This window comes from Azolla caroliniana, unplaced genomic scaffold, assembly GCF_043228905.1.
Source record: "Azolla caroliniana isolate FFs.n. ecotype wild unplaced genomic scaffold, voAzoCaro1.0.p SCAF_4, whole genome shotgun sequence".
Lineage (NCBI taxonomy): Eukaryota > Viridiplantae > Streptophyta > Polypodiopsida > Salviniales > Salviniaceae > Azolla > Azolla caroliniana.
Window position 1 is genome coordinate 24,599,862 of NW_028230439.1, and position 14,358 is coordinate 24,614,219.

General features: G+C 46.1%; 1 protein-coding gene across 1 annotated transcript; it reads right to left on the reverse strand.

Annotated features, from left to right (window-relative positions):
• Window positions 1-12,240: 12,240 nt before the first annotated feature.
• LOC147865576 (omega-hydroxypalmitate O-feruloyl transferase-like) lies at window positions 12,241-14,125 on the reverse strand. Its single transcript, XM_087318421.1, has 2 exons — window positions 13,467-14,125; window positions 12,241-13,387 (listed from the first exon to the last, which is right to left on the reverse strand). The coding sequence occupies exons 1-2, from the start codon at window positions 13,926-13,928 to the stop codon at window positions 12,512-12,514; spliced, it is 1,338 nt and encodes a 445-aa protein (XP_087174547.1). The 5' UTR covers window positions 13,929-14,125; the 3' UTR covers window positions 12,241-12,511.
• Window positions 14,126-14,358: the final 233 nt, after the last annotated feature.

Below are 14,358 nucleotides of genomic sequence, written 5' to 3' on the forward strand. Positions count from 1 at the left end.
GACGTGAAAACCCGGGGTGCAAGGAGATGGAAAATCAACCAGAGGCTAGCAACATGATGATGATGTTCGAGCGCATGCTACAAGAACAACGCGCGATGTCGGAGATAGCGGCATCAGTGGAGCGGCTCATGCAACGAAACGGGCAATTCAACGGGAAAGACGTGTCGCGGTATCTTCGGGACTACAAGGCGGAGATGCTACGGTGCGGAATATCGGAAGGACTGCAAGTGATGTCCTTCAACCGGGTGGCGACCGACGGGCTTCAAGCAAGCATCCATGGGCTACGACAGCAAAATCTGACATGGGAGGCGTTTGAAGAAGAGCTAAAGAGGACGTTCGCCATCGAGGATTCCTCCAAGGCGACGCGAAGGGGATTCGAAGATTGGGTGGAGACGCCGGACAAGGGATTGAAGGTCGTTGATGTGTTTTCGGCATTCGAAAGCCGGTTCGGGAGGTTGTCCGCGAGAGATCAAGCTATCCTTGTACCGAACAAGGTGATCATGTTCTTGCGAGCCGTGGACATCCGGGACCGGAAAGATCTCGGAGTGCTCTTGGAGGACACGACCACGGAGAGTGGCCTCACCGAAACATGGGAAAGCGTGCGGGATATCGTCGCGCGATACATGAAGAGGGGGCATTGGCTTGCCAGCGAGGAAAAGAGGGTTTCGGAACCGATTCCGAAACCGAGAACCGGATTGGAAGACCATCAACCGAGGGCTCGGGAGACTACAACCGAGAAGGGGATTGATGCATCTACGGTGGAGCAACTATTGAAGGAGATGGAGAATCTGAGTATCGCGATGGTGAAGAAGTCGGATGACCGCCCCACAAGCTCCAAGTATACGGACCGACGGTGCATATGGTGCGATAGTGCCGAACACGATCGGAGGGATTGCGACGAGCATAAGGAGGCGCTACGGCGGGATCTCATCTACTACGAGGGAAACCGGATTCATTCGATGGACTCTCGGAAGCCACTCCGACCGAACTTCCGGAAAGGCGGCATGAAGAAGGTGCTCGAGGAGGAATTGGCGGCAAGAAGCAACTATGCGACAACCGCGGGAATATGTGTTGGGGAGTCATCGAGCGCAAAGACGTCTTTTTGGCCGGAAGTTCTAGAAAACATCGAGAAAACCGACACCAACGAGATCCGAAGTACCGCGGAAGGCGCCTGGGAAGCTACGGGATGGGAGTGCCCTGTCGACAAGAATAACGTATACGCCCTGTGTCAATTGCATGAGGTGTATGTGGACGAGAAACGACGACGCATGGAGGATGCGGCCGGGCCATCGAAGATACCGGAAAGCTGGAACTCCGGAGGTAAGGGAAAAGAAAAGGCGACTCCGGCATTCAAGCTCGCCTCGGACATAGAACAACAAACCGACTTGAAAAGAGTGTTCGAGGAAAGAATCTTGGATAGCCGGGTAGATTTCTTGCTTCGGGAGCTACTCAGAATAGCAAAGAAGGAGTTCCACGATCTTCTCGTGGATCTCGTGAAGCGAAAAAGACAAAGTACGGAGGAAAATGCTCCAAGGGTGAATCCGAACACCATTTTAATGAACGACACCGAAGTGGAGGACGAAATTCCGAACTCCCACTATACAAGGCCACATTGGGCACGCGTGACTACGGAGACTCCGGTCCGAATCGGCAACATCAAAGAACCCATGCTAGCATTGATTGATCACGGATCGGAGATCAACTTGATGTCCAAGGAGTTCTACCGGAAGGGGAAGTGGCCTATTAACACCAACCATGGATGGAAGATTCGGGCGGCCACCAAAGCAACGGAAGATCTATTTGCGGCTTGTCCGAATGTGACGGTGAAGATCGGGGATGTCGAGATCGACCAAAATTTCTTCGTGCAAGATGAGGTTTCACATTCCGTCATCCTCGGCCAACCCTTTATCACGGCATCACGGATGGAGACGAAGGTGCTCGATAGCAGTGCGGCTTTTGCGCGAATTCGGAGCCAAAACGGTGGGAAATCCGTCCAATTCCTAACGGTGCCGGAAAATCACGAAAGGAACAAGAGGGAACTCTTGTCCCAAGTGGGAATAGATTTTTAAAGCGGACTATTGCGGAGTGGGGAAGTGATAGTTTGAGAAGCCCTGATACCCCACACAGCAAGAAAACTCTCGGAGCAAAACATGTACGAATCGGTCCGGATGGGGCATCTACGTACACGACCGTAACCGGAGGATTGAAGAAAGGATACCGACAAGTGGAGGATAAGTTGCGGTCGGCATCAATAATAAAAGAAGATGAAGAAATCGTGGGGATAGTCGAAGAAGTGTTCTATGAGAGCACGCTACAACGACTTGAAGAGCTTGCGGAAGATAAAAGCCAAGGGAACCGGGTAGTCCCGGTGGAATCGGTCCAGATGTACGAGATCATTGCGAAAATGGAGCCGGATACGCTCCGCAAAGAAGAAGCAATGGTAAGTACGAAATACAAGACCGTGGAGAAGAAGGTGAAACCGGCCGCAGGACCACTACCCGCCGATAGCGAACAAAAGAGGAAAGAAGTCTCGGGAGATCCGACACTTCGGAAGTCCGTGGATATCGGGCATGCCTTCACGGATGAGACCCGAAAGAAACTTTGGATCGGTGGAGGTGGGTTCCTATTACAAAAAGAAGAAGAACGGTTTCGCGAGATGTTGGAGCAACACGGCAAAGCGTTTGCATTTACATCAAGGGAGATAGGGTGCGTCGATCCAAGAATAGTGGAGCCGATGGTGATCTTCACGATTGACCATGTACCGTGGAACCTGAAGCCGATTCCGGTGCCACAAGCACATATTCCGAAAGTCATTGACTTGCTCAAGGAGAAGGTGGCGATAGGGATTCTAGAGCCATCAACTGCTCCGTACTCAAATCGATGGTTTACGGTTCCGAAGAAGAATGGGTCACTCCGATTTATCCATGACTTGCAACAGGTGAATAAGGTCACGATCCGGAACTCAGGAGTCGGTCCGATAGTGGACGAATTTGCGGAAGCTTTTGCCGGTCGTGCGATATACTCCATCGGAGACCTATACTCGGGGTATGACCAATTCCAACTAGCCGTGGAGAGCCGAGACATCACAACCATGCGAACACCAATAGGATTAGTCCGAATGTGCACACTACCACAAGGAGCGACAAACTCGGTTGCTCATATGATGAACGCGATGAACAAGGTGATTCGAGACTGCATTCCGGAGATAACGATGCCGTTCCTCGATGACATTCCGATGAAAGGATGCGCGGTAGAGGAAAAAGATGAGACTATGGATGATCGGGGATGCCGGAAGTTCGTGGTCGACCATATTCATGATTGCGAGAAAGTGTTGCGAAAGCTAGAAGATGTGCACCTAACAGTTTCCGGGGAGAAATTGGCATTCGGGCAAGAAGAAATATTGGTGGTCAGACATCTATGTGGGCCCTACGGCCGAAGACCGTCACCAACAAAGATCGATGCGATTCAAGCTATGGAGGAAGTATGTGAATCAACATCCGAAGTCCGAAGGTTTCTCAGTGCATGTGCATTCTATCACATATGGATTCCGCACTATGCACATATAGCGGACCCGCTCTACCACTTGTTGCGGAAAGGTAAGAAATTCGAATGGAAACCGGAACACACCAAAGCCATGAAGAAATTGAAGAAGACACTTCGGAGGGCGGAAGCACTTAAGAAGCCGAGCTACGACCAATCGATCATAGTAACGGTTGATACAAGTCCAACCGGTATCGGGTGGGTCATAAATCAAGCCGACTCGGATGGTTCGCGGTATCCAATCCGATTCGGAGCAAAGGTTCTCAACGAAAGGCAACGTGGATATGCACAAGTCAAAAGAGAACTGTGGGGAGTCGTGTCGGCGATAAAATCGGATCGGGATTATTTGATCGGAGCCGAAGTGGTGATCGAGACGGATTGTCTTCCGATACTCGGGATGATGCGGTGTTGTACGATACCGGATGTAGCTATGCTAAGGTGGGTTGCATATGTCAAGTCGCTTAATCCGGAGGTTCGACACATCTTGGGAAGGACAACGCGGTAGCGGATGTGTTATCAAGGGCTCGGTTCAGAGACGACATAACCGAATCGGATAATGAAGAAGTTTCCGAAGACTACTTCACGTCGGAGCACATATGCCGAGTGAACGTAATCCGAGAATTCCGGGAAGAAGAATACGAGGGAGAAAGCTTGATGATCAGAAAGATGTTACAAGAGGCCGAGGATTCAACAAACAGGATAGCCCACAAACTCCACTCATGGATGTGGACCACTATTCCATCCCTGGAAATGACTAGATGTCTAAATGGTGAGTGCTCCCCACTCACGACCTGTTGTACAAAGCACCAGGAACAACTGGCAATCTCCCACCCCATTCCATGAGTATGAAGAGTATAACATGGAACGCGCAAGGACTCAAAAGTAGACTAGACCAGCAAAATAGATGGAAACTGAGAAGCGATCTTGAAGGATATTTACTAGGGAGTGGTGCTGACATCATCATGTTGCAGGAACACCACCTCGATAGCACACAGTTAAAGGAAGTCGGAGACCTTCTACCAGGATCATGGCGAACGATTTGGGAGCTAGTAATTGGGGAGGGTGGAAATCATGGTGGTATTTGCACTTTGATTCGGGAACATCTAGCCCAATGCTTAATAAACCAAGAATCACTTATCCCTGGTAGGGCACATTTTTGCACGTTGGCCATCCAAGGGCAACGATGGAACTTCATGAATGTTTATGCTCCAAATAGCAGAACAGAAAGAGCAACATTCTGGGACCGCATCCGCCTACAAGTAGTGGGTGCGGAAGAGTGGTGCATTGGAGGGGATTTTAATATGATCGAATCCATTCACGATAGCTCCAACAACAACCCCATAGTTCTACAAGGAAGGGAACATAAACAATGGGAGAAGCTATGTGTCCACCTTAACCTGCGAGACATCTAGCATTCTGCCAACTTCCAACGAAAAAGGGATTCTCTCCTATTCTCCCGATCAGACGGGCGGAATAGGGACCCACCCTATCTCGCATTGATTGCATTTATGTGGGGGAGGCTCTAGAAGTGAAGGGAGGGTGGTGTCGCATAACTCCAGGCATGACTTTCTCTGACCATTACCCGGTAGCCGGTCATTTTCAATTGCACCGAAAATGGGGCCCATTCCAAACTCACATCCCACACACTATTTACACACTTATAGACGTGAAGGACCAACTATCCAACCAATGGTCATTACCCATCAATGGCTCATCAGCATCAAACAAACTTTTAGCTAAATTAACAAGAGTTTCTACTCTCCAACATGAGATTGTCAAGACCAGAAGCAAGGATGCTCAGGAGAAGCAACAGAGGACAAAACGGGGATTAATAGCCTTATAACGACTCCAACAGAGATACTCGTCCTATATTTGGATCGCAGGATAGGTCACCACAGCCAAACAGGAACTTAGCATGGCGGAAAAGGAAATATATGACATGGAGTTTCATGGAAGCATGGCGCGATGGATTCGAGTAGGGGACAAAACCACAAATGAATTCTTCTGCTCCAAAGGCCCGAGGCACACTAGAACTGTGATGCGCAGCCTCAATCGAGAGGATGGAATGACCACTAAGAATGGCGACGAAATGAGGAATATTGCCACAAGGTATTATAGCCGCCTACTTACCGAAGACATTATAGCTACAGGGGAAGACATAAGAGATGATATTATCCTCCAAAGCATACCCGAGAAAGTCACGCCGGAAATGAATACTTGGCTCGTGCATCCCCTATCAATCATCGAGATATGGGAGGCCCTCACTAATTTAGATGTCGATAGCTGCCCCGGAATTGATAGTCTCACCCCCGCACTTTTTCACATGCCTTTGGGGCACTATTAAAGAAGACCTCCTCCAGGCATATGAGGAGATCATCACCTCTGGAAGCATGCCGGAGGAATTTGGACAGGGGATGATACATTGCATTCCTAAAAGTGGCGGGAATGCCAACGACATTAGCAAGTGGCGGCCCATTACTCTTCTCAATACTATCTATAAGTTGCTCGCAAAAATCATGGCACGTCGTTTAACTCCACTTCTCCCTCAACTCATTCATCTATCGCAAACAGGTTTCATTAGAAATCAGAGTATCCTAGACAACATCTTCTCATTCTGGGAAGCAGTAGCCCTTGCCAAGCGTACCAACAACAAGGTAGCGGTGGTGCTACTAGACTTTGAGAAAGCATATGACAGGGTATGCTGGAACTTTCTAGAAAGTGTGATGAGGAAACTTGGCTTTCAAGAGACATGGATCAAAGGCATTACAGGATTTTATAGGAATGGTAGCAGTTGCGTTTCGCTGGCAGGTGAAAAGGGGCCCTTTTCCGAATATCCCGACCTGTACGGCAGGGATGCCCACTAGCTCCATCCTTATTTCTATTATACGCCGAAGCACTCCCTTGCTTTCTCAACTCACGGCATCTCAACCTACGTGGTCTTCCCGTACCTCATTCTCACCAAAGCATCCTGGATATAGAATTTGCGGATGACACAGCAATCTACCTGCAAGGGGACTTGGAAAACCTCCAAAAGCTAGAAAGTGGGCTAGCTGTATTTTGCAAGAGATCCAACGCCATGATCAATTGGCACAAATCCTACGCAATATAGCTCTCTTAGGAAACACATCCGGCGTGGCACCCCCACCCCGCTTTCAAATGGATCAATCAAGGAGCGAGCACCAAATATTTGGGTTTCCAAATTGGTTTCAACATACCGTCAGAGACTATGATTGCACCTGTTATCCATTTCATTCGACAAAAGTTGATACATTGGAGCTCGAAAAAATTGTCGCTAGTGGGTCGCATCATAGTGGCAAATCAGGTACTACTCGCAACAGCATGGTACAGTCTCTCATGTTGGACAATCTCCAAGTATTCATCAGATTCAACGACTAGTCCGCAACTACATTTGGTCTGGTAAGGAAGACCAGGTAGCTCGCGCCAAGGTGGCGTGGCCTATACTCATAGCGCCTAAGTCGAGAGGGGGATTGGGTCTTATTGATCCCCTTTCACAATCAAAAGCCTTACTTGCTAAATTTGTGGTGCAAGGACTCCAACCAAGAAATGATTGTTGGAAAATGCTACTGAGGTTACGTTTCGCTTACTTTAGGCCACGAAAAGGGGTCAATTGGGCCCCCCAAACGGGATGGATTCTAAACATGGATCTCAAACCTAGTTTCTCCCGCCAATTGGAGGATAGATTCAGTGCATCCATGTGGAAGGCATGGTGTGACATTCGTCGAGGGCTCAAGTGTGATCAACCAAGATCCGAACCTGCCTGGCTCAGTCAACGTATCCTATGGAACCCATGTCTCAAGGATGAATCTAATCAACTACTAGGATCACGTAAGGGGTTGTCATGGGGATACATTGCAGAAGGTCCAGGAAAAAGTATAGAATGTTAGCAACGGTTTTATGTCAATGCCACTACAAGATCAGGCGAACAGACTCCATGGAATCAGGGGCGGATGGACTATGAGAACGGAAATCATTAACGCTCTACTAATTAGGGAATCTGCTACTCAAAGGATGACAATGGAGAAATGGATAGGCCACGAGGAGGAGGGATCTCTAATCCCGAGAGGTAGGGGACCACCAGACAGACTCAAAGGCTCTGAATTGCGAGACACTGAGACACCAACACAGAATAACGCAATTCGAGTACTCGTGTATACTGGTCATAAATGGATTGTAGATCCTGATCCAATCAAAGTACAACCCGATTGGCATATATGTACTCATGAAAACACATGGCTATGTAAGGTCAGTTGGGACCCTTATGGACATGGTGTGATCCCTACGCAGGGCAAGGAAGCAAACCCATCCCTTTCTTCCAATTCACAACTAGATTGGGTCGCCACATTCTAGCTGCTCAAGCGGCCCAAGAACCGGCTGCTGCGAAGGTCTGGCACACATTTCAAGTTCCTTCCACAATAATCACCAAGTTTTGGCAGAAAATCTGGAAACAACAACACGCGATGCATATTACCACGTTCCAATGGCTATTAATACACAAGTCCCTACCGGTGGGAGCATGGCAACGTGGGAACCTTAGCTCTCCTAATTGTGTGGAGTGCCCACATGCAGTAGAATCCATATGACACTCTCTGTAGGACTGCCCAACGTTCCATCGAATATGGCAGGGGGTTGGCCACTTGTTGTAATTATGCCAGGTGCAAGGCTCAATCAAGTGGGGAAATATATGTTGGCTATCATGGCAAGCTGCAATTGGCAGATATGAGCATCAGGAGGAGGGGATGACTTTGGTGATAAAAGCACAAGTGGTCCTTTTCTCCTCAAGCGGCAATGTCCACTCCAGCCCTCTTAATGACAAATCTCAAGAGGTGTTGGAATTGGTCAGCCCAATAACCCTTTGGATTCTATGGAAACAACGATGTAGGCGAGTCTTCTCCAACCAAACCGCACATCCAACAAGGTTACTACGAGAGATATGGAGTGAAATTGTAGCCACTCTGAAGAGCCAATATGATGGCCTTAAGGGCAGCTATGAGGGAGTTGAAAGACAACGAATAGCCTTCATCCAACACTGGTCATCCTCTCCCTTTCTTGAGTTGGGAAGCATCCACATAAGATGGAACTATCACGTCCCTTCAGGGATTTATACATAATCGTCTCATTTGTAAAACTTTATAACTAATGGAAGGAGTTTTTTTTTGGAAAAAAAAAACAAACAAATTATGTATATCATAAACTAATTGATAGCCATAGGTATGTGTGAATTTTAGAAAATGCTAGTAAAGAATGCAGAATCGCAAGATCCAATAGGTGGTGGCAAAGTGTAGTACAACTAGGGTGGCAATCTCATATTCCTTTCAAATCTTATGTTGTGCTTGTTTTGCAAGTTTCAGAGGAACATACTTGACATTGATTTATCAATTGTACAATAACAAGGGTTATTTGGAAATTTATGTCTACAATGTGACCCTCTACAAGTAGAGGGTCAAAATCCTCATATCAATGGGTGTATGTTCATGGTAGGTACAAGAATTCCTTCTCCGCAGTTTGAGATATCTTTTTAGTATCTAAAATATTGGAGATTATGACATGGTTGGTGTATGTGGAATGGTTTTGTTTTTTTATCCTCAAATATAGGCTTCAAAGACACGTTTGACAATAAGAAGGCATATTGATATCGCAGTTCTCCTTATTTGAGACTTCAAGGAGATTGATAGGATGATTTAGGTATTTGTTTATTGGCAGTGCATCATGTCCATCGTTTGCAATGGCCTTTGCCTCATGGGTCTATATGGTCTATAGTACGTAAAATTGGTGTTCGTCTAGCATAACATTCGTTTTCCTACGTTGGAAAACGAATGTGAATGTTTTCTTTGTTTTTCCCATTTTTTAGGCTTATTTACCTCATAATAAATAGTTAATCCAAAAGTATGGTATTTATCATTCTTTGAGGGTGTTTTTCTTACGCGAATGCACGTATGGTACGTATGGTTCATACTATGATATGGTTCATAATGATGTATCTAGAGACGAGGGATAGCAAGTACTCAATGGGTTAAGCACCTACTTCAAATAGGATGATAGGATAGGGTGCAATTAATAAAAGTGTATGCTTTACCATATATATATATATAGATATATATATATATATATATATAAGAGAGAGAGAGAGAGATTAGAATATTATAGAATAGATATTTTATCATCCATGATAATGCCAATTTTGACGTATGGGACCCAATCAACATATCATCTTGTATGTGACTTCTTCCTAAGAAAGGGATTACTAGTATGTAGTAAAAACTCTCGATGTGAAAATAATGCATAAACATGTGTTTACCCTTCTTGGTAGAAAGCTAAGTATGATGCTATGGAGTCTTATGTATGTGTGAAATAACAAACCAAACTTGACCTACGTAGTTGGGTTGATAGCAAATCTGACATTAGTTTTGGACAAGAGCTATTGGCAATCCAATAGGCCTTTCCCACGTTATTTAGGGATATACTCAAAATCAATATCAAGGTACGAAAGTGACTAATTTTGGTTGGATACTTTGATTCCCACTAGATTTGCGATCTTGAGGACTAGTCTAACTCCAAAAAAAATGTTTTTTTCACAACTATCAATGGTATCTTCCTAAATAGGCAGGAAGGAGTTGAGTGTCTTGATTCCTCAATGGAAGTGGACATGAATTACGGATGTGGCTAGCTATGCAAGATATAAGGAGGCATGACTAAAGAAGCTCCTAGCTAAAATCATAATGCCAATTGCGGAGGCCATCGAAATAATGGCTAAAGTTGCATTACTATCACAAAAGAACATGGTGTTCCCTCAACTTATTGACTTCATAGAAGAGGTAACAAAGAGAAAGTGTGACAAATTATGATATAGCAAAGATAAGAGTAAAAAATTGATTCTCCCTATAACAAGAAGGTTCCATTATACAATTTATAGGATTACAAAATGTGGGGTTCATACCAAACAAATGAAATGAAAAACATATTCATTTGTGAATGGTGTTGGCATCCTCAAATAATAACATTGCAAATAATAGTCCACAAATGGGGTGAGATTTGAACCCATCACAAAATTTAGAGGAAAAAGCTATGGAGGAATAGGTCTGATGATAAAGGTGATCTCACACCTCCAATTTCAGTGTTGTGTTTGGAAGCTGAAGACATACATTAGAGTGTTTTTATTTTGGATAGGATGCAAGGCAAAAAGTTAAAGATGTGGAGCCATGAAAAAAGTGGGTAATTTTGCATAAGGTGTGAAAATGGTGTGTGATTTTGACATGTAAGAAAATATGTGTGTGCATTATAATTTATGATAGAGCAAGAAAATAAGAGTGAGGTTTTAGGATGTGTTTGCATTGAATGCGGTAAAGTTCAATTCTCACAAGAAAGAGATCTCCTTAGCGTAGCAGGTTTCAATTGTATCAACTTGTTGCACACAATACTTCAATTTCGAAACTCCATTTAAAGCATGAGGCATTGCTATTTTGATATCTTGTTTTACTCAAAGTGGGTGCAAGAGTAGATAAAAGGGGAGAGAGAGTAAAGAGAACAAGTTAAAAGGTAAAAAGGTAAAGGGGAGGGAGGGAGGTTCATAGTTCTCTCTTTTAGATGAAATGTGATAATATTATGTTCAATCCTCATGTTGTCAAGCTATCCAAACTTTATGAATCATCCAAGTGTTCTTGAAATTAATGAATCGTATGGTGTTTTATGCTATTGAAACATAAAAAATTGCCGGGTTCCTTATTTCAATTTAAAGAGAAGTAGATAGAGTGGGTGGTGGAAAAGCCTCTTTTCTTCATGGATAAAGCAACCTACCATAATACCATTTAATGCTTGAAAAGACAATCTGGAAAAGACAAAGAAACTACATATTTATGACTTGGGTATACATAGACATTCCAAGTTCCAACTATAAAGAGAAATAATAGAAGAAAGAACTCATATATCTTTGGCAAAGACAAAGAACTACATATAGCCTTTGTGATCCTTGCTGTTATGATTTGACATGTTGCCTCTACATTGTGCACACATATTACCTTTGACATGTTGCCTCTACATTGCGTATATTGCATGCAGCATACATATTGTTACCTTTTTTATTTCACTAACCCCTATGGACACGGACAAAGTATCAATTGTGTGGTTCATCAACAACACTTTAAACTATTTACCTAGTGGAGGACTTGCTGGGTAAGTCCATCGCCCCTTTTAGAAAAGGGATTACCAAAGACACCCAAGACACATTCACATTCAAAGTAAGATATTCATTTATTTTGTGCTTTTGTGTGCAAACCATCTTGTGTATGCTTTCATGATATTTTCATGGGGTTTTTTCACCACAATTTTGCAATGTCTTAACAAATGTGAATTACCCTGCATCCAAAAGTACACGCAAGTGATGGTTGTCCATAGCTTCCCAGAATCGACTTGTTTGTGTCAAGGTTCCACTAGGGAAACACATGAGAATAGAGTTTTTACATAGAGCTTGATAAAGCTGTGAGTTTAGTTGTGTGTGTAGCTTCATCCAAGACGTTAGTCGGGCGTTGCTTTGATGAAGGCACAAAGTGAATAGCTTCGTTGAAGATAAGGGTAAAAAGCATAGATTTGTCAAAGGCAAGAATTCCATGAATATTCTATACAACAGCAATTTTCTAATGTTTGCAAATTAGGGTGGTCATGGATGACATTTTGAAATGAATCAAATCCTTAGAAGCAATGAAAAAATTTATTGAATACCACGGTAAACAACCCATACAAGATTAGATAAATATTGGTAGATAGATCCAAATGAATGAATCAACTGTTTTCATTCATTCATTTTGATTGGTAACCTAACATTTTACACCAAAACATTCATCGATTAGAAAGCTAAAAATTCAAAGATCGAAAATCACAAGGACTCTTTCAGAATCACAAGGATCGGCAATCTGGCCACTCATTCGGATTGTATCGGATTAGATTCATGAGGGCATGCTCAATCCATCTCCGGCTTCAAAATCTCCTCGAACTTTTGCATCGCCTCGGGGGAGAGGCCCAAGAGCACATTGATGCTCTTCCTGCTTTTGCCGTGGGAGAGGAAGAGGACGACCTCCTTCTCGGGGAGGGTGACGGGGCCGCTGTGGATGGGCTCGCCCCACCCGAAGTCCGAAGTGTGGAAGGAGAGCCTGGACCAAGTGGTGATGATGAGGCTGGCAGCAAGGGATGGGCGGGCACGGGTCACCTCGAAGAAGTCGATGGCCGAGCGCATGTAATCATCAGTCACGAGGCCAATGGCATCCTGGACATGTCGTACCGCATTCGAGAGCGGCTTCTCTCTCAGCTGCCCAGCTTCGGCAAGCGCGAACGTGAGTACGATGCCATTGCCCATGTAGCCACGGGGGAGGGGGGGCACAAACTTGGCACGGCCGTCGACCGCGAAGAGGAGTTTCGTCTTCTGCTCCTCCTTCATGTCCATGGCCTCACTGCGTGCCTTCCATACCAGGCCCGAAAGGGCCTCGAAGGTGGAACACTGCCTGGGGAGCGTGCCATCGGCCATGGCCTTCTTCTTGAGCCGCTCCAGGCTTTCGGGTGAGAAGCAGAAGGAGCGGTGGACCATGTTGTGGGCATCCAGGGATAGGTCCTGCAGAGCCGAGAGGTCCTCGATCTCTTGGAATTCGGTGTGCGGGTGGTTGATCTGGGGCGGGACTCGGGCGGCGAGGATCGATCTGTCGAGGCTCGGAGGGTTGGAGAGGGGCAACCCGCGGGCGGTTTCTGCCCACGAGTTCACGAATTCCATGGCAGCGATGCCGTCCAACATGCAATGGCTCATCCCCAGACCTAAAACGAACCCTCCGCATTCGAAAGTGGTCACCTACACAGACCCAGAGATTATTAATTTACATAGCATAGCATAGCAGAGGAAGGAAGGAAGGGAGGGAGGGGGAAGTTACTTGGACGACCACCGGGGGTATGTCCAGGATGGTCTTGACGTCCGGGACCTCGTAGACCAGCTTGCCGAGCCTGGCAGGTTCGGGCTTGGTTAGGTCGCCCAGGTCAGAGACGGAGCCGGTAGCCTCGGCCTCCACGAAGACCACGCCTTGGCCGTAGCAATGCACGTTGAGCTTCCCTTCGGCGCTGATGCCGAGCCTGCCGGCGAGCGGGTAGTAGTAGTTGAGGACCTTGGCCAGCGACTCCCTCAGCACCAGGCTCGGAGGATCCTTGGTCGCCTCTGCAGACCCCGGGGCCGGCGCCTCGAACATGTAGACTGTTTTCACAGTCACAGCGATGTTCTGGTCCAGGTTGCTGAGGAAATAGACGAGATTCTCTGTGGGCTCAGAGGGCGTCACGAGGCTGGGCTCATGGAGCTTCACAGTGAGGAGGTCCGCAGGCAGGGGGGCAGCTTCGGCACCCATAGCTAGCCCAAATTAGTACCTACCCCCACACCTCCTAGGTCTGTTTTCTGCTAACCAGCCCTCGATCGATCAGTTTCTTCCTGGATTTCTGCGAAAATCGCTTCCTTCAGCAGCACCTCTACTGACTCTGCTACTCAAGCCCTTCCTCTACAGGGCTTCTCGCTAGAATGCTACTCAGACAAACCTCACAGTTCTCTGCTCTTCTCTGCTCTGCACTGCACTGCCTTTACATGCTTATTATATACATGATTTGATGGAAGGGGATGAAGATGAAGACAGGGATTGGAGGGGTTCAGAAAAGCCTGCAGGCGCCCATGTGAAGGGCTACACTACAGTCCATTGATTGGATAAGACGGCCATTACTGCACCTTCTTTAATGCCGAAAGATCAGAGAGAGACAGAGAGACACAGAGCCAAGGAAGGAGTAATG